At 39.4% G+C, this 21,241-nt stretch overlaps 1 protein-coding gene across 3 annotated transcripts in view; it reads right to left on the minus strand.

Moving 5' to 3' along the window:
- Nucleotides 1-21,241, minus strand: part of FTO (FTO alpha-ketoglutarate dependent dioxygenase) — a 335,810-nt gene that overhangs the window by 64,392 nt on the left and 250,177 nt on the right. The window contains exon 9 of one of the 3 annotated variants that reach the window (XM_030582224.1): nt 16,894-16,948. The exons of the other annotated variants lie outside the window; for them this stretch is intronic. Within the exon in view, the coding sequence (XP_030438084.1) occupies nt 16,909-16,948 (40 nt within the window). The 3' untranslated portion in view covers nt 16,894-16,908. Of the gene's footprint in view, nt 1-16,893; nt 16,949-21,241 lie in introns of those variants that run through there. 3 annotated transcript variants of the gene reach the window in all.

Raw genomic sequence — 21,241 nt, forward strand, 5'->3', positions numbered from 1 at the left:
TCAACTGTATGCAAATTTATTTTTGCTCAATTAATTTGCAATACACTTGGACTTGGGCTTCATTAATGATATTGTTTTGGTGTGTATAAGCATAGAAATTATTCCTGTATTTGACTAACTAATGAGTCAGGACCATACTACTGCCCTCATCTGTGTATGGACCTCCTTCCACGTGTCAACGAGGGCATTATGGCACTGACTTGGGGAACAATGTCTACCCAAGAGCTACAGGCCTAATTTTTGTTCTCCTGTAGACTCAACCAAATCCCACTCAAATTGATGGGATAGTTTCAGCATACTGCATTCTAAAACACTCCATTGTAAAGGAATGGCATAAACCTTCATTGTCTTAAGCTCAAATAGACATTTTTGGACATTGTTAGAAGAGAATTACTAACTGTAGGTGTAAACTTTCCCTTTTGTGCTCTGTAAGGTTTCCAGAATTTTCTGAAGAAAGGAGTTTCAGGAGAATTACTGCACATCTTGGTGATCAAACTAATGTAGGCATTCATTTTCATTCTTTATGACCATAAAGCAGGCAACGACCAATCCCATATATGCAACGGGTGTTTTGTCTAATTTGTGTTTTTTAATAATTTCTATTCTGTAATAGGAAAGATGCACAAGTGTTACCCATTCATCTGCATCAACACCTAAGCCTTGCAGTTTGTCTTCAGAATTCAGATAGCAGCACTTCTGAAAAATACCTCTTTTGCATATGCTAGGGAGGCAGTGTGGTCTAGCGAACAGGTCACTGAACTGGGAGTCAGGAGTCCTGAATTCTAATCCTGGCTCTCCAATGACCTGCTGTGTGACCTTGGGCAAATCACATCATCTCTCTTTGCCTCTTGACTATCTTTTCAATCGTTGTCTGTTTTGTGAGCTCTTCATAATAGGAACTTTTTGACACTATTCAGCCGTACACACCTAGTACAATGGAACACCGACCTGGGTTGGGACTGTAGCTGCTACTGCAACATGCATGTTAAAAAACATCTTTAAAAGCCAGAACTGTGAAATTCCCCATCTTTGAGCATTCATACTTTACTGGATATGAATAATGATAAAATACACTACACTTCTGGTGGTAGGGGTGGTAATAAAAAGGTATTACTGAATGTTCAAGGTGACTGAAGCTACTTCACCTTTGACCTGCTCTACAACAAAAAATGAATTGCAATAATCCCCCACCCCAACTAAATGTCCTGGGTTTTTGCTTGGTTTTGTTTTCTGCTGAATGATTACCTCATTTACCAAAAAACCATGACAATAGCTCTGCAAGTTTTCGTAACTATGCTAAATCTATTTGGAAACTATAGGTTGGGCCAAATCTGCTTGTTAAGTGACGTTTCTTTCTGTGTTCAGATTAACCGTGTGCTCTGCAAGCTACACTGGCTGCCTGTTGGTTCCTGGGTAGATTTTAAGATATAGGTTTTGACCTATAAAGCCCTAACCATCCCAGAACTTACCTGTCTAAGGGATGGCTGCACTGTAATTGGGAAGTGTGATTGCAGCACATGAAAGGGTACCCAAACTAGATTTGAATGAACTATTGAGCTAAAAATAAGCAGTGAAGCCACAGCAACATGGGTGGTGACAGGCTAGCTGCTCAAGTACAAGCCCATCCAGGACCTGGGTTACATACTTGGTGGCCAGCCCATGCTGTTCCCTGTGCTGCTTCAGCTTTACTACTATTTTTAGTGAGCTAGTCAGATCAAAGCCATCTAAGGTATGCCTCTAACGGGATCCCCGGGGTGCAGCCTGGGATGGTGGGACAGCTGTGCCCCTTAACTCTCTCCAGCCTGGGCTGTCTCTCACTATGCCTTTCTAGCGATCAGCAGCAAACCCCTCCAGGTGCTGTGATCACTCAGCGCAACAGCATGTGGAGCCCCACGCCCAGCTAGATTACATGAATGCTCCTAGAGCCACTCATGAAGTACACAGAAAAAGGAACCAGAGCCAAATCCCCGCAGCTCCCAGCACTGTACCTCAGGAATACACCATCTTTCACTGCTCAAGATGAGCAATGCAGATTTATTAATTGGTTCACTGCTTCATCAATGGAAAGTGGACATACACCAGCCTTTGCAAACCTGAGCACATTTGCCACACACTTCAGGCAAACGCACTGGTAAAGATAAACAGTAAAATAAATTTATTGACTACAAAAGATAGATTGTAAGTGATAGCAAGTGAAAGACAAAACGTCAGTTAGTTACCAAAAGAAATAAAATATAACCACGCAGTCTAAACTCTCAAACCTATTAGACTGGGCAACATCTAGCTTAAGAAGTTTTTCTCACCCCACTGTATATTGTAGTTCATGGTACACAGATTTCACCCTTGAAATCTGGTCCAGACCCCTCAGTTAGAGTCTTCAGAGTGTCCTAGTTGCCTTGCCTAGTTTTAATTCTAGAGTAAAAGGGGGTGTGTTGCTTTTTTTTTTTAAGTCTGTGTCTCAGGTTCACCTGAATCCAGTTAGTAATACTCTAAAGTCTAAAAGGCCTTTGAATTGCCTCGCATGTATACATACACTCAAGAGAGAGAAATGCACTTTTTTACTGGAGTTTGCAAAATCCAAATGAAGAAATAGAATAAAATATGTGCATATGAATGATTTCTCTTTTTGTATAGAGTTAACAAACTAGGCAAGGCAACTAGGTGCAACTATATTTCTCGCCTACAAAAGAATATTTGGTGCATATCCCTTCACTGTTAAACTGGAGAGGAAGGGCTGCTGTTTATGTTGACTGAGAATTAGACTGAACAGCTGTTAGCTGTGAATTGAGGCACCACTAACAGCAATGCACCAAACACTGTGCTAAGCTGTACCTCCAGGAGTAGGGAGATGAAACTCTCAGTGTTTCTCCTACAGTACAAAATTTTAGCTCAATCGAATTCATACATATAAAATTACAACTTAATATATTTACATATGATGTCAGGTATGATCCAAAGACTCCTGTATCATGAATGTGTCTGGGAAAATAGTCTCCCCATCTTGTTATTTTGTCCCTTGAACTGCTCTTTCTTTGTACAGTGCAATGACAGGTAGACAGTGAGAGCCATTAGTAGAGATAGGGCTGGTACAGTAGCTACCTTATACTTCGATGATCTGCTTTGATCATGATGCATCATATTCATTAGAGAATTCCTTACCCTTTCCATTCTCTGGAGGGTAGTTATCTCCTTTACAAATTCTCTTCTCTGATTACTATATCAGGCCAGGGGAATTCATAGCTTGCAATGTAGCTTTCGGTCCTGACACACCCAGAAGTGACAATGTTCAAATTTAAAGCTTTGGTTGCACCAATATGCAACTGCTTAGACTGAACCAATTCACTGATTAACAGTATTTTATTACTGACTTGAAATGTGGCCCACTTATAAGCAAATAAGTTGTTAATATTCATTCAGCTATCTCCTATCCTAATCAAGGGCCAGCTGTCACAGCACATTCATTAACTATTATTTATATAATGAAAAACGTAAAGCATTATCTAATTACCTTGTCTTTCAAATGATTTAACAGGCTAAACATTTCATAAGATCCAAGTTTTGGCATTATTAAAAAAATATACTAAAGCCATTAGTTTGCATGAAATGCTAGGAAGGGATAAGAAAGGGGTCATTAGTATTACTGGTATTTCTACGATTACTTCCCATATTGCTGGATGAGATATTTTTCCCTCCCGCAGATACCAAACAACAACAGTACAGTAATTAAAGATAATATAAAGTTGTTCCTAAAGTTAGTCTTCTGCTGCTTTGGTAAGAGCTAGGATTTAGAAGAAAGAAAATAATTACCATTTTTGCTACTCTGGTTCTTTGAGTTCTTAACAATAATTTTATTTATAAAATGTTCTACCTTTACTCCACCCCGCTAAGGCATTCAAGGTTCCACAAAGAAAATTAGAACAAAGTAATAACCCACAGTTACATATCTTTTCATTGGTGGGGGGTTTTGGGGGGGGGGGGAGGAGGGAAGAGAGAAAGGTGTTGGGTGGAGCGACTGAAAAATACTCCCAAGCCAAAAGATCTCATGAGAATGGAAACAAGATTTTCCAGACTTACCATATTTGGATACTCTGTGACTAATGATATTAAATGAAGGGGGATATTAGTGAGATTACCACTGGGACAAATTAGGGTTATTTTGTTTTTCTATCTTTCAGTATGCCTGGATGAGAACCTATCATCAGAAGGGACCATGAAGAAATAAAAAAAGGGTCTGTGAATTTATTCAAACTTTCGTGAGTGACATTTTTAGCTAAATAAAAATGAATTAATCAAAGCATCTTAATTATTGCAGCTTTATTCATTCACACAACTGCTTGGAAAAAATGTGACATTTTAAACTAAGGGATTGCACTGGGAATCAAATGGCTCTCAGAGCAGAATCTTTCCCCAATGCTATAGTAGTGCTTAGAAGACAATTATGCTTTTGCAAGCCAAGGCCTCTAAAGTGACTTTCCAAGAGAGTCCCTGGTGGTTCAGCAGTGACCCTGCTTCACCTCAATGACTATGTCCTATTCCTGATAAACATTTATCACCACATTCTTCCAGAATTCTTCATACAATGGCCTCAAAATTCTAGTAAAATCAAGGCTTGAAGACATCAAAGTGAATGATTATACTTTGAAAACCCTTGTTTGAAGATCGCTTGCATAATTTATGACAATCATTGGAGAATTATGGCAGACAAATGGACTAGCTCATCTGGATCACACACTTGGGTCAAAGTGACCTGCAATTGCATGGCTGTCCCAAATCTCCAGGCTTCAGGCCCATATTTTGAAATGCCCAGTATTGTAGTTGGATCTGGGCCATATTTACTCTTAATCCATTCTTGATGAATGACTTCCTATAAATGTAGAGATAGTAACAGGAAACTCTGTTTGGAAATTAGAAACTGTGTATTACCAGATTGTTTAAATCATTAAATGATAGTAAAAATAAGATTGAGATAAATAGGGCAAAGTCTAAATATTGAGAGGCAAGAAATGGAACAAGCCTTAAACTGGGACAGTCATTTGAGAACATCAGCTTTTGGGTGAAATTCTGGCCCCACTGACCTCAATAAGAAAACTCCCAGTGACTTCAGTAAGGTCAAGATTTCGTTCTTTGGGCTTATGCCTTACTTCATTAGCCTACCAGATATATTATACCATATACTACAGATACTTCCTTCACTTGTAAGAAGTTACATTTTTAAATTAAGAGGCTGTGGGCTACAGAGGTGATAACTGTGAGACAAAGAATTGGGAGACAAAACACAAGGAGATTAAAAAGGCGTAAATTTAATAAAAAATTAAGGACTCCCTCCCCTTCTCCCTCCAATAGACTACTATTTTGAAAAAATAAAATAAAATAAAAATGAGGTATTCATTAAGAGGATACTGTGTATGAAAAGTAGCCACTTTTCATCAGAGTCCCCATGTGTTCCTAGAAGATGGTGTTAGTGCATTTTTTCTAACAAATGGTGTATGGCAGCTGTATTATCATGATAGAACTTAATGGCTCTGAAGGAACCATTGTACTCTATGGTGTCAATAATGTGCAAATTAAAGTATTCTCAGGTAGGCTTAGATACAGTAAACCAAAGGAGCTATTAGGAATCTATTGTACCAATAAACCCCCAAAGCATATAACTTTAGAGTTTAGAATGACAACTTTCTTGACCTAACCCCCTACATCTAAGTACTACATGGGGCTCAGAAGTGTGGCTTATTGTACATATCGTAATAGTGCTTTCTAATTGTATAGAACTAGGATATCAAGGTAGTTTTCAAACATTAATTAATTAAAATGAATATCTCCATGAGGAAGGTATTTACACCCGTTACAAGAATGTAAAGATAGGCAAAAAGAAGTCAAGTCAACTGCCCAGGGTGGCACAGCCTGGCTCAGTCTCCTATACTTCCAGTATAAAACCAGTGTAAGTGGTTTTATGCTACACTCATCTTCCCTGTAGTGTATGCTGGGATGAGAAGGGCCATTACTGGCCAGTATAATGGCCCCCATTGGTCCAGTACTGCCAGGGCAAGTCAGAGCAGCCTCAACTTGGTGCAGGGATTGAACTGGCCCCTGTCTACCCCAAGTACTGGGAGAGTGCAACGGGTACCATACTGCTCCCACCCCAAGTCTCACAGGGAGTGCAGGTCAGCCAAACCCAAGAATATATGATTATATCAAAATGTACATAAAAACATTAACAGATGGATTTTCAAAAGATCAGAAGTCCAAGGCTTCATAGAGATATGTTTGCAAAGTTGTACAAATTGTAGTAACTATGCATGCTAGTTTTCACAACCACATTCACAAATCAGCTATCTCTGCCCGCAAATGAAAGCAGTCACTGTCAGAGTGTTCCTGAATACCAGATTCGGATTCAGTATTGCCGTCGTTTCACATATGTTCATAGATATGGTCTTGAGCACCTGTGCCTTTTTGAAAGTAGCAAAACAAGGAAGACAGTGTTGTTGAACTGCTCCTTGCTGCTGTCAAGGTTCCTGGTGTATGGCTTCATAAGCCATGGCATTAAGGGGTAGGACAGGGTCTTCCAGGATCACAATGGGCATTTCAACTTCCCCTTCGGGGGGCTTCTGGTCCGGGAAGAAAGTCCCTGCTTGCAGCTTCCTGAACAAGCCAGTGTTCTGAAAGATGCATGAGTCATGCACGTTTCTGGACCAGCCTGAGTTAATGTCTATGAAATGCTTACAGTGATCCACAAGCCACTGGAGAACCATTGAGAAATACCCCTTGTGATTAATGTACTCAGTGGCTGAGCGGTCTGGTGCCAGAATTGGAATATGCGTGCCATCTATTGTCCCTCCGCAGTTAGGGAAACCCATTTGTGGCAAAGCCATCCACAATGTCACGCATGTTGCCAAGGGTCATGGCCTTTTGGAGCAGGATGCACTTAATGGCTCTGCACACTTCTGTCAACATGAGTCCAATGGTTGACCTTCCCACTCCAAACTGGCTAGCGACTGATCGGTAGCTTCCACAGTGCAATCGCTACGCACTTCTCCAACTGCAAGAACTCCAACTCCAACTGTGTCCTTGTGCTGGAGGGCTGGGGCAAGCTCATCACACAGTCCCATAAATGTGGCTTTCCTCATCTGAAAGTTCTGCAACCACTGCTCTTCACCCCAGACGTGCATGACAATGTGATCCCACCACTCAGGGCTTGTTTCCTGAGCCCAAAAGTGGCATTCCACTGTGGTCAGCACCTCCGTGAATGCCACAAACAATCTCATGTCATAGCTACTACATGTGGTGAGACCAAGGTGGAATTGCTATTGCCTTTGTAGTTTAAGGAACAACTCCACTGCCACTTGTGACATGTTAGTGAGAGCGAGCGGCATATTGGTCAACAGTGCAGGACCCATTCCTGCAGACCAAAGAGACAAAGCAGAGTGCACAGTACACAAACCATTGAAAGATGGTGCCAAATGTGGAAGGAAGAATGGAGAATGTTGGGATGTGAAGCAATGCATCATGGGGTATTGGGAAGGAACCAGGATGCCCTGCGACCCCCTCTGCCTTCCCACAAATCTTAGCAGCGGAAGAGGAAGAGATGCTCTGTTGGGTAGCTGCCCAGAGTGCACTGTTCCGAATACTGCTGCAAGTGCCACAAGTGTGAACATGCTATTGTGCAGGCAGCTGACAGTGTGAACACACAACAGTGGTTTCCCTTCAGTGCTCTCTGAGCAGCAGTGTAACTGCTGGCGCTGTAGCTCTGGAAGTGTAGACATACTCTGAGGCTTCTCTAATACCCCCAGCATAAAAAGACAAATGAAAAGTTTCTATGATCATACTGAATTGAAGAATTAATTAATTCCCCCTCCCACTAAAAGTATTGGATTATGTACATATCATTACAAATAATGTATATATTCTACACCACAAACGATTAGATAAAAGCAAAATTAAGAGTCTACACCAGTGGTGGGCAACCTGCAGCCCATCAGGGTAATCTGCTGGCAGGCTGTGAGAGAGTTTGTTTACATTGACCATCCGCAGGCATGGCCACCTGCAGCTCCTGGGCCGCAGGTTGCCCACCACTGGTCTACGCTAAACCCACAAAGGCACAGAAATTCTAAATTAAGCTTATGCTCAAATAAATTTGTTAGTCTCTAAGATGCCACAAGTACTCCTGTTCTTTTTTCAGATACAGACCAACATGGCTGCTACTCTGAAACCTGAATTAAGGCTGGAACTTTGTCCCCAGTCTTTAAACAACTCAGTTCTTGTTTCTTCGTTCTTTTTTTACTGTCGTTTTTGTTGGGTGAAGTGTTTATTTTTTAAAGCAATCAATGGGCTGTTTTTTTTTTGCAGTCTGAAGATGAAAATACAACTGGGGACAGTGGAAACTATATAATCCAAACTACAGCCAGGGCACTGATGCAAAAAAATATTCCCACACAAAATCACATCTACCATCTAAATTCAACAATTGTGCATGCAGGCAGAGACTGAAGGCTTGAAAATATCATGACATTTTTTACTGTAGTTTGCCCAATGAGTAATTTTTTTTAAAATTAAGATCACCTTTATTTCAGTTAAAAAAAACAACCTGATCAGTATCCACTGAAGTCACTCTTTCAGACTCTTTAATCCAGCCAAATTATTCACCTTTCAAGTCTAGTGGCATGCTGTTTCATTTTGAAACTCTGATGGTCAAGTCTGGTCAAAATTACCAATGAAAATAAATTTGTTGTTCCTCATTTGTGCACATCACAGAACAAACATCATGACTTGATAGAGCAAGCAATTGATTAGATAACTTTGGCCAAAGACATCTCCCCTCATTTCTGATGTCTTTCATACGTACTCTTAACTACAGATGAACAAACAACTGATTTTTCAGTACAGTCGCTGAGCTGAAAAATCTAAAAAATAATTTATGCTGTGGTGACCCAAAAGAGACATTTTTCGTTTTTTCTTGCTGAAATGAAAAACTGAAAAAAATTCATTTTAGGTCAAACAAAACATTTCATTCAACCAACGTGAATATTTTTCTTTTTTTTTTTCCATTTAATTTTCGGGTGTTTATTCTACGTTGTGCTTTAAGATAATGCAAACTAAATTTTGAAACAAAACTTCGTTTCAAAACAAAAAGTCAAAATGTTTTGTTTTGGAAGTGTCAAAATGAAATAGGATCTTTAGTTTTGAGGATGTGAGGGAGATTCCCAAACCTGAGTCATTCTTTTTGGGTGACAGATCTGAGGAACTGTCCCAAGTTGAGGTGTCATTAGAGGAGTTTTTGGAACAAATTGATAAAGTAAACAGTAATAAGTCTCCAGGACCTGATGGTATTCACCCAACAGTTTTAAAGGAACTCAAATGTGAAATTTCAGGACTACTAACTGTCATCTGTAACCTATCATTTAAGTCAGCTTCTGTAACAAATGACTGGAGGATAGCTAATTTGACTCCAATTTTTAAACAGGGCTGCAGAGGTGACCTGGTCAACTACAGGCCAGTAAACCTCATTTCAGTACCAAACAAATTGTTGAAACTATCGTAAAGAACAAAATTGTCAGACACATGGATGAACATAATTTGTTGGGAAATAGTCAACATGGTTTTTGTAAAAGGAAAAGAATGCCTCACCAATCTACTAGAATTCTTTGAGGGGGTCAACAAGAATCCGGACAAAGAAGATCCAGTGGATATAGTGTATTTAGATTTTCAGAAAACCTTTGACAAGGTCAGTCACCAAAGGCTCTTAAGCAAAATAAGCAGTCATGGGATAAGAGGAAAGGTTCTCTTGTGGATTGGTAACCGGGTAAAAGATAGAAAACAAAGGGTAGGAATAAATGGTCAGTGTTCAGAATGGAGAGACATAAATAGTGGTGTCCCCCAGGGATCTGTACCGGGCCCAGTCCTATTTAACTTATTCATAAATGATCTTGAAAAAGAGGTAAACAATGAGGTGAAAAAATTTGCAGATGATACAAAACTACTCAAGATAGTTAAGTCCCAGGCAGACTATGAAGAGCTACAAAAGGATCTCACAAAACTGGGTGACTGGGCAACAAAATGGCAGATGAAATTTAATGTTGATAAATGCAAAGTAATGCACCTTGGAAAACATAATCTTAACTATACATATGCAATGATGGAGTCTAAAATAGCTGTTACCACTCAAGAAAGAGATATTGGAGTCATTGTGGATAGTTCTCTGAAATAATCCACTCACTGTGCAGCAGCAGTCAAAAAAGTGAACAGAATGTTGGAAATCATCAAGAAAGGGATAGAAAATAAGACAGAAAATATCATATTGCCTCTATATAAATCCATGGTATGCCCACACCTTGAATACTGTGCAGATGTGGTCGCCCCATCTCAAAAAAGATATATTGGAATTAGAAAAGGTTCAGAAAAGAGAAACAAAAACTATTAGGGGTATAGAATGGCTTCTGTATGAAGAGAGATTAATAAAACTGGAACTTTTCAGCTTGGAAAAGAGGCAACTAAGGGGGGATATGATAGAGGTTTATAAAATCATGAGTGGTATAGAGAAAGTAAATTCATAATACAAGAACAAAGGGCCACCAAATGAAATTAATAGGTAGCAGGTTTAAAACAAACACAAGAAAGTATTTTTTTCATGCAATGCACTGTCAACCTCTGGAACTCCTTGCCAGAGGGCGTTGTGAAGGTCAATACTATAATAGGGTTCAAAAGGGAGCTAGAAAGATTCACAAAAGATAGGTCCATCAATGGCTATTAGCCAGGATGGGCAGGAATGGTGTCCCTAGCCTCTGTTTGCCAGAAGCTGGGACTGGGTGAAAGGGCATGGATCACTTGATGATAACCTGTCTGTTCATTCCCTTTGGGGCACCTGCCATTAGCCACTGTCAGAGGACAGGTTACTGGGCTTGATGGACCTTTGGTATGACCCAGTATGGCCGTTCTTATGTTCTTAAACATTTAGACTAACCTTTTTTTTCATTTTTTTCAGCTGAAGCTAGTCTCCAAATTTGACCTGAATTCATACTTAGTTTTTGTTGATCTGAAACTGTATTTTTTGGCAAATAAACCATTTGTTCCAAAAATTTCACTCTGCTCTACTCTTAGTTACTAAAGGTTCAAATCCACTCTCCATTGAAATCAATGAAAAAACTCATTCACTTCAGCGGAAACAGGATTAGATCTTTAAAATATACTAATCAGAGTATTAGGCCCTAGTCCTAGCAACATTTCAACTACTTACCTAACTACACCTGCCTTGCATTTGCAATTGGAATTAGTATTTTCTATTTACTGTCTTAACTAGTTATGGAGTTTAGCCATGTGTTGTTGTTGAAAGGCTTGTAAAAATTGAGATAAAAGCTCTTTTAGGATCTGAAATCATTATCTGAATACATGTAGCTGTAAAATTACAAATAATTACATTTGAAAGGCAATCAAAGTCCCCTGGCTTTTTATTAAAACCTGCCAAGACTGAGGTCAGGTTTCTCTGTGCCTCCAACAACAACTGAAGCACCTCAAATATCTTAAACAAGGCTGAGAGCTACTGTCCTTACTGTGTTAAGCGTGAGGCATGTCTTCAGCTCATGCAGGTGAAAACATACAACTGTAAATTAAGATCCTAGTAAATACCACAAATAAGGAAAGATATTTCCATTTTTTAAAAAATGTACTTACCTATAGTTTTTAAATCAACCTCTATAGTCTGTTAAGATCTAGAGACCTCCCATTAAAATCAATGGAAAGACTTTAAGTGGTAGCTAGATTGGATCTTTAACTTTTTCCTTCTTTTGATATTTATTTTGAATGCATTTTACTTATCCTTTAGAAAGCTGCTGTGTTGTACACCAGAGGTGTCAGTATTTTAGTGATATGTAAGGTGATCCCTACCTATGTAGAAATTTTTCTAAAGTGTTTTGGGATCCTTTGGGATAAAAGGTGATATATAAATGTAAGATGATATTTTTTTAAAAAATACCAAAGCCATGACTCCGTTATGGCATGAGTACGCCCACATATGTGGGGTAGGGGGCTGCACAGAAAGATGCATTTTTGTTGTATAACTTATCGCTTTGCCCCCCTGTGGCAACGGAATTTTTACTTCAGATTCGTAAACCTTCTAAAGCAAATATTTAACATGGAAAAAGTCTGACAGACCACTACTGAGTGCTTCTATACTTTCTGGGCATAGGTATTTAGTTATGCATCGAGAAAGGTAAATGTTAATTATAAGATCTGTTTAAAAATTGAAGTGTATGTTGGATTTTAAATGTATGATATAAAATGTTGAATGTCGTTAGGAAATAAACAGCTTTACATTTTATTCTTTTGTTTCAAATGGTGTAAAAATTCTAGCCTTGATGTGCTTCTATGGCAGCAGTCTTTGCAGCACACCTTTTAACCTTTCAGCACTCAAAAGTGGAGCCCAAATAGCTAAAATGTGGAAAAGATAATGAAATATGGAACACATAATAAATTAAAAACTTGGAAAACTGTGGTAATAAGAGCTTTGAGGTAAGTCTCCTCAAAAGTAGTAGCATTGTTTAGTGTACTTGAGCAATATGCCTGCTATTTCAGACCAACATGTACTGTGGAACTTTGCCTATTGGATACATATAGGAAAACTCTTTCCAATAAAAAGCTTTAAAATGTGATGCTGTGCCAGAATGAGTAAGTGGAGGCCATAATTTTCACACAGGCCTGGTCTACACCTAAAATTAGATCGACCTAGTTATGTCACTCATAGCTGAGAAAAATTTCATGCCCTGAGGCATGCCCTGGTTAGTTTGACCTAACCACCAGTATCAACTCAGCTAGGTTGATGGCAGGGGCGGTTCCAGGCACGAGTACGCCAAGTGCGTGCCTGAGGCGGCAAGCCACGGGGGGCACTCTGCCGGTCACCGCGAGGACGGCAGGCAGGATGCCTTCGGCGGTATGCCTGTGGAGGGTCTGCTGCTCCTGTGGCTTCGGCAGACCTCCCGCAGGCATGCCACCAAATCCGAGGCACTGGGGACCTCCCACAGGCAAGCCGCCGAAGGCATCCTGCCTGCTGTGCTTGGGGCGGCAAAATACCTAGAGCCACCCTTGGTTGACGGAAGAATTTTTGCCATCTCTCAAAGAGATGGTGTCATAAACAGATAGTTAAGGGTTAATAGAACAGGAGTACTTCATGTCTCTTTTGCTTGTAAAGGGTTAACAAGTTCAGTAAGCCTGGCTGTCACCTGACCAGAGGACCAATCAGGGGACAGGGTATTTTCAAATCTTGAGGGAGGGAAGTTTTTGTGTGTGCTGTTAGTTTTTGGTGGTTGTTCTCTCTGGGTTCTGAGAGTGACCAGACGTGCAACCAGGTTTCTCTCCAATCTCTTTGATACAGTCTCTTATTTGTCCAGAATAGTGAGTAATAGGTAGGTAAGGCGAGTTAGGCTTATGTTTGTTTTCTTTATTTGTAAATGTGTATTTGATTGGAAGGAGTTCAAATTTGTATTGTGCTGAAAGGATTTTAATTTGTACTTGTATACTTAGGCTGGGATGGTGTTCCAAGTGTCTATAGCTGAAAGACCCTGTACCTATTCCATCTTAAATTTACAAAGATAATTTTTACTGTTTTTTCTTTCTTTAATTAAAAGCTTTTCTTGTTTAAGAACCTGATTGTTTTTTTATTCTGGTGAGACCCCAGGGAACTGGGTCTGGATTCACCAGGGAATTGGTGGGGAGAAAGGAGGGAAGGGGGAGAGAAAGGTTAATTTCTCTCTGTGTTAGGATTACTTTCTCTCTCAGGGAGAATCTGGGAGGGGGAGGGAGAAGGAGGGGAGAAGGTGAATTTTCCTCTCTGTTTTAAGATTCAAGGAGTTTGAATCACAGTGATCTTCCAGGGTAACCCAGGGAGGGGAAGTCTGGGACAGGCAATGGTGAGAAAAAGGGTTTAACTTTCCTTGTGTTAAGATCCAGAGGGACTGGGTCTTGGGGGTCCCCGGGCAAGGTTTTGGGGGGACCAGAGTGTACCAGGCACTGGAATTCCTGGTTGGTGGCAGCGCTACAAGTGCTAAGCTGGTAATTGAGCTTAGAGGAATTCATGCTGGTACCACACCTTTTGGACGCTAAGGTTCAGAGTGGGGAATTATACCATGACAAATGGATTATCTACATCGACAGAAAAATCCCTGCTGTGAATGTAGGAAATGTCTACACCACAGTTGTGCTGCTGTAATGGCTGTAGCAAAGATATATCCTTAGCGACATGCACCTTGAGGTAAATGGGAGTTGTACATATGTATCTAATGGCAGAATGTGACCTTATTTTATGTGCCATGTTAATTGACAGGAATATATTTATATTAGCTTCTGACCATATAAATTGCTGTCTAACTTCCTAATTAGGTGCTGGGTGTTAGTCAGGATGCAGGATGTGCTACTGCCCCTTTGCTGGGATCCATTAGTGCAAAAGGATCATAAGCCTAGCAGATCCAGCCAGCTGAAAATTCCCTCTTCAGAGACCACCATGGAGCAGAACAAGCCCAAGGACAGAGGAGCTGTAAATGGCTCCTTTGCATGCCCCTTTCTCAGCTGCAATGAACACATATGATTCACAACAGAAAATCTGGCCCGAAGTGTGCAACTTTGCTTATAGTGAACCTGATCCTCATTTAGGTCTTCAGGAGTCTTTTGTTATCCTCATAGAATTACAAACATGTCCTGATAATCCCATACAAAATATGACTAACTCTCTGGTGCCAGGAGATCTTATGAAAAAGTTTTACACAATGACACTGTTACGAAGGACCAGGTAAGGGAACAGCTACTCTGAAGTAAAGTGACATAAAGAACTTTATGCTGAAATAGGCAGCTGAACACTAATGAGGGAATAATGTCAATAATAAACTGATCAAGAAGCTGATCGAAATAGTTACAAAACCATGGAGAATTCTCACATTAACAGTAAACAGATGAAAATAAAACTATTTTTGAGTTCCTGACTTTTTCTTTATGTATTATGTCTGAATGTCTCATTCCATCAGGCAGATAAAAAGGAAAAGAGGATACACAGGATGAAATTAAGTCCTCTAGGAATATACCTTGGAAGGCCATTTGATATTTTTGGAAGACAAGAAGTGGTTGTAGTTATGCATATTCTCTTTTATTAATTAATATTTTCTTTAACCTCAGCATCTAGCAATTTAGGCCCCAATACCACAAGTATGCTTCAACCCTCTGCACATGATTAATCCCACTAAATTCAAAGGGAACTACTCACATGCATAAAGTTTAGTACGTATACTTAATCTGATCTCAGAGTGGGAGGAATGGATGACACACTGAGATCCCTTCCAGCCCTACATTTCTATGATTCTGTGTACACAAGTGCTTGTAGGATTGCGGTTGTAGTTTCCCTTTGTCTTTCCTCCAGTCACTGGCTCAGCTCTCTAACACCAAAACCAAAATTTTTTAGTTGATGTCTAAAAACTGCAATGGGGAAAATACACAATAAATAATCAACAAGGGTAGGAAAAACATGAAAGTCACAGAAACATTTCGGTTCAAAAGGCACTGTATATGATTGTCTAGTCAATCCCCCTGCACAGGGGCAGTACTGATATAATTTTCAACCGTACCAGGTTCCTGAAACTAGATGTGAAAACATGCTCTAGATGTCATTTGACAAATGACAGCAAACATAGATCAAAATGAAGCAAGCGAATTGGCAGGCAAAACGTGAGTGACTGAATTGCCCCAGGGATTGCACAGGTGTTAACAGGCATGACCATGTGAACAGAAATGTGCACAAGTTATCACATAAAAAAAACTTCTTGGTACAAAGATGTTCTATCTCATTATTATAAAACTGTCAAATCAAATACATTTTTAGCAGCATGAAGGAAAATGAAATGACTCATTTCTATTTAATAGTTTGATATGTCAACTAGCAACAGGGGAAAAAAGAAACAAAATGAATTAAATATGCTGAGGCTGCCTGTTCTTAATGTATCCAGTAAATCCTTGATCTATGGTAATTTCATGTTATTGTAATGAGAGTGCAGAACTATCATTCATCTCACATATGGGCAAGGTACTCTTGCATGTCATTCTAGATCTTATCAAGAAGAAAATGAAGTCAGAGGTGGCTGTTGAGACAGCAGGATGCAGAATGAGTAGAGAACCTCAAAATAGGATTTTTTTTTAACTTGAGAAATTTGATGGAGGAGGCCAGGAAATTTAATCAGCCACTTCACATACACAGTACTTCATTGAGATCAGAAAACTCTCCTTGTGCAAACATGTACACAGGTATTTCATATGGATTTTCCAGTTTGCTTCATTAGGATAGTGGAGAACTTGCAAAGAAATCAACAGTACAGCAGTTCAAAGCACAAACGAAACAGAGTGGGTGGATATTGAAAAGGAGCTCCTTTTACTGTTCCTTTAAAAGTTCCTGGAGAGATGGGATTGAGAACAGGAGGAGATGTCTAGGACATGGGATTATTGACAGGATATTAAAAATAATCCTATGGTGGCAAAGTCAATGTAATTCTCATCACCACCAAAGAAAATGAGGTATTCTATCAGTAGTGCGAGCATAAATAATATTCACTTTGGCTTTTAGCAGAGCAGTGGCAGGAAAAACCTAAAAATTCCTCAAAAAGCAAAAGTCAGAATGATGTCAGCTCTTTCAGTGCTGTTTGGAGGCATAGCACGCAGCTAAGAAAGCAGCACCCATAAGGATGCATATTGTACTAAGCACTTGATAAGCAGACTGTCGCTTTACCTGCTGCTGCTGCATTATCGGGTGAGATGCAGAGGTTCCCCTGACTGGTGCTAGTTACTGGAAGCATTTTGCTGGTGGTGCAGAGAGGCAGGAAAATGGCACTTGGGTGGGGGCGTCGGGGGGTGAGGAGGAGAGGGAAGCTACAGCATGCACTGTTCTCAGCATCAGTTGGTATAGAAAGGAGTAGGACCATCACCATAAAGCCTGTGTTGAGGGTTGAAGTGAGACTTAAGTGGTGCATATTCCTTGGGCTGGCCCACAGCACAAGGGTGAATTTCACCCATATCGCAAAGGTCCTCTGAAGAGGGCATTCCAGTGTGGGACTTCTCATTTGGGTGATTAACGTGTGGATGCTACATGACCTGAATATCCAACTGAAGCATCATATATATTATTCTCCAGTCCATGGCAGAAGGAATATATATTGGGGCAGTATATGAATACGGGTCTACTTATGCATTTCTTCTGCAGCACTGATATACCGGTATGCTCAAAAGGGAAAGGCCCTGAATTTGGCCATAGTGCTTCAAGGTTGTTTTTCTTCCCCTTCTACACCGAGACAAGACTCCGCCTACAACACATCAATTCTCTCCTTCATTTTCCCACTCTAATGTATTATTGAATACAATGTACCAAACTTGCACTTGCAGGCTAACCCACTATTACAGCATCTTGTATCAGTACTTTAAACATTGCTTAACAAGAAAAATATGTCAATATACAATGAAAGCTTTCATTTATGCTTTCAGATTGAACAAACTGCTGCGAGCTATGCTGTAAATTACTCCCAAGAATGTAAAACTGGGCAAAATAGAGAACAAATTTTAGTGACATCAGACGTGACTGGATTCATAATTAGTAACACTTAACAATATATTAAGTTTATCTCCTTTCTATCTCAGTGACCCTTTCAGCTCTGAGCAGTGCTTGCATATGTTGTCATAAATCATGTCTCTGATTTGTCAACAAGCCCTGCGTACCTCTGTTATTTGAGAAAATTACAGAGTGAACTTGTTCCAAAATTTTTTGATAATGCACTACAGGGCAGGAATAGTGTGATCTCAGCTACACTCCACCCACTCTGTCCTGAACCTGGAAAAGGACTTTAATTAGTATATGTGCAAAGGTCATGTGCTGTAATATCTGATGTTACTGACTGGTGGGACTATGCCAAACTGATCAAAAACAGGTACTAATGCCAAGTTAGCACTCTGCCTAAAGCAACTGTCAACTAATGATAGATTAGACAAATCTGATTTCTCTATCAAAACATTCATTTCAAATCTTGATTAGTAAACCTATTGAATTATGATTAATTCACAAGAGTGCTGCTGACAGATAAGGTACTTTATCTGAGAATGTGTAGTAGTTGCTTTGCCTGGAGCAAAAAAGCTCTGAAGTTGGTAAAATAAACACTATCAACTACAACACACTGAGAGGGATAATGAAGCTACATGCACCTTTTAATTTAATAAAGGGCTGATCTGTGAGAACCTGGCCTCAGACACAAAAGCTACAGGAAATGGAGAAGCAGGGCAAGGAAACCATCAAAGTGTGCACAGGGAGGGCGAGAAATCACTGTATCAACACTAAAGGATAAAACTGAAAGGCTGAGAGTATAGATCTCATTACTGAATAGGAATCCGCTTGCGTGGACTTGAATGGATTCACTATTGGTGTGCTACGTGGGCAGGACTGGGAAGAAAGTTAGGATTTTAAAAGTAGATGAAACAAAACTCCAAAACTGAACATCCACAAATATGGAAGAAGTTCAGATCCAAACTGAACTTGGCAGCTGTCCTTTATCAGACAGAACAAGCAATTGTCTTTTATCAGACTGAACAAGCACCCTCAACTTTGAGGAAATTCAGCTTCTCAGATGTAAACTTGTGGCTAGACCCTATCTCTGTTTAAAATGAAGCATCTTGGTTTTATTGTTTATTGTTTATTATTCAGGAGTAGAACAGCACAGATCGTGACATTTTCTTTCCATTAGATGATTTTATCTAATTTGGACTGTCTCATGAAGACTAGGGGGAAGAGGAGAGACTTTTTAGAGAATTTTCATTCATATACTGCTACTAAAAGGCGGGTCTCAGTGATTTTGGACGTTATATATAATTTATAATTATTGTAATATATACATTATAAATGATAAATTATTATAATTGAAAACAGAGATATCACTTTTTATTATTTTAGTTTTCTATGGTATCTTCATATAGTAGCAATGGGAATTGGATCTTTTCAATCAGAAAACAACTTTGATTAAGAAAATACATAGACATAAGATTATCAAACATTTTTCATGCATTTTGTTCAACCCGAAGTCCAATACAAGGTACTTCCTTTTAAGGATAAGGCTAAAATGTATGTCTTTCTATTCAGTTTTACTTAACTTCCTGAGCTGATTTCAGAATACTTGTAAAGATACAGATCATTAGATAGCACAAAATTATTTCCACTCACAGCAGTGTCAATGAGAAATAGGTATCGTAATATTCAGCTGTGATTTAGTGTAGAACCTACCCTCTCAAAGTCATTTGTAAGGCTCTAAGAAGGCATTTATTAGCTTATCATAACCTAACAATTTTACAAAAGCCTAATGCAAAATAATCTTTTTTTTTGCCCAGCCTGTATTAACCTTTCTCTGACTCTTCTTTTTTCTTTCTTCCTTTTCTTTCTTTCTCTCTCTTTTTTATTTATATATTTATTTATATACCCAGCCTCTGTTAATCAATTGTGAACTGCAGATGGGGGTCAAGGAAACCTACTTTCTTCTTTGATAGCCTCCAATGCTTCCACTCCTGGGGATAAAAATGCTTTAAATGGAGTTATATTCCAGGAAAATCAATATATGATTACTGCAAAGATTTGTATCGATTGTCCTGTTGCATTGCAAAGATGCTAAAGAAAAATTGCATAGCACATTTCCCTTCATTTTCTACTTCAAAGAACTTGCAGAAAATATTTTGGGCAAGCAAAAAGTGTTGGAACTTTATTTAATAACCCAAACTTTCCTTCCCTTAATCCAGTCACTTAAATGTTTACTCTGAAATGGTTTTATTCCTAAAGACATCTTTTTTATAATGCCTGACATCAGACTGAGGTCTTGAGAAACAACTGCACTGCTGTAACTATCTAGTTTCTAATAAATAACAGCATTTGAATTTTACATGTGTCCAAAAATAAAAACTGCACTCCGTGTTTTCACCCCTTTAAATGAGGGTTTTCACACTCCTTCCTAGAACGTAAGCCATTGTTCATTTAAGCTCTGATCCTACTGTCACAGCATTCAATGGAAAAAGTTCCACTGGCTCCAGTGATGCAGAAGCAGGGTCTCTGTGCCTGCTCCTATTCCCATGGAAATCAGTGGAAGGTCTCCTGTTGACTTAAGCAGCAGCTGCATTAGACCCTTTTCTTCCTGTTGTATACAGGCAGCCTAACTTGAATAATTTAATTATTTCACTGACACAGGAAGAAATCTTCAACCGAAATGGAAAAAACTGTAATAAATAAATACACAAAACTTGGGAAGCTGCTCTTACTTACGCTGACTCTCAACTCCTTCCAGGGGCTGATCTAGCAGCCATAAATAAGCCAGCCACTTCCCTATACTGGAGTCTGGAAGGTGGGTGGTATGTACAGTCACTCTGTGATATCTAAGGATGCCCCTTACCAAGGCATGCTCAGGTGGATGGTTCTGCCAACATTAAAGAAGCTTTGACGCGAGCAGCACAAAGCAGACTAAAATTCAGAAGACTCAGGGCCAGAATTTGTTATCAAATCATTTGTAACTTGTTCCCAGTTTTCTTTGAATGCATTCATGATTTGTACGAAAAGGCCAAATACTTTGAAGGAAAATATACCAGTTTGCTTCGGTTACTTGGTATTCATTATTCATGTTGTGTGATTGGTCACCTACATATTATGACCTTGCTCCTTGAATGGATTGCTCCTGAAATGTTTAAGGTAGAAGATTATCTCTGCCACTGGCCTGCTTGGTAACCTTGGGCAAGTCATTTAACCTCTATGTGACTTAGTTTTCCCTTCTGTAAAATGGGGCTAATTCTTATCTCCTTTATAAAGTGCCCTGAGGTTAGGGTGACCAGATAGCAAATGTGAAAAATCGAGACAGGGGGAGGGGGATAATAGGAGCCTATATAAGAAAAAGACCCAAAATCAGGACTGTCCCTATAAAATCGGGACATCTGGTCATCTTATTTGAGGTCTACATGTGTCTTGCCCTGACAAGAGGTTTTTCCAGGCTGCACATTTCCCTGCCTACACTGTAATATCCTCAGCAAGTCAGATCACCTAAACAGGCCAGCTATAAACAACATAACTGCCAGCAGTTTTAAGTTACCACACAGATCTTTACAAGCAAGCACATTTATCTTATGGTGAAAGCATTACAGAGATAACATACGAAAACAACAAAAGAACTTGAACTTATTAGCATGCATGTATAAGAGATCACCCTCCAACATCAGCAAG

The sequence above is a fragment of the Gopherus evgoodei genome, chromosome 12 (genome assembly GCF_007399415.2).
Source record: "Gopherus evgoodei ecotype Sinaloan lineage chromosome 12, rGopEvg1_v1.p, whole genome shotgun sequence".
NCBI classification, from domain to species: domain Eukaryota; kingdom Metazoa; phylum Chordata; order Testudines; family Testudinidae; genus Gopherus; species Gopherus evgoodei.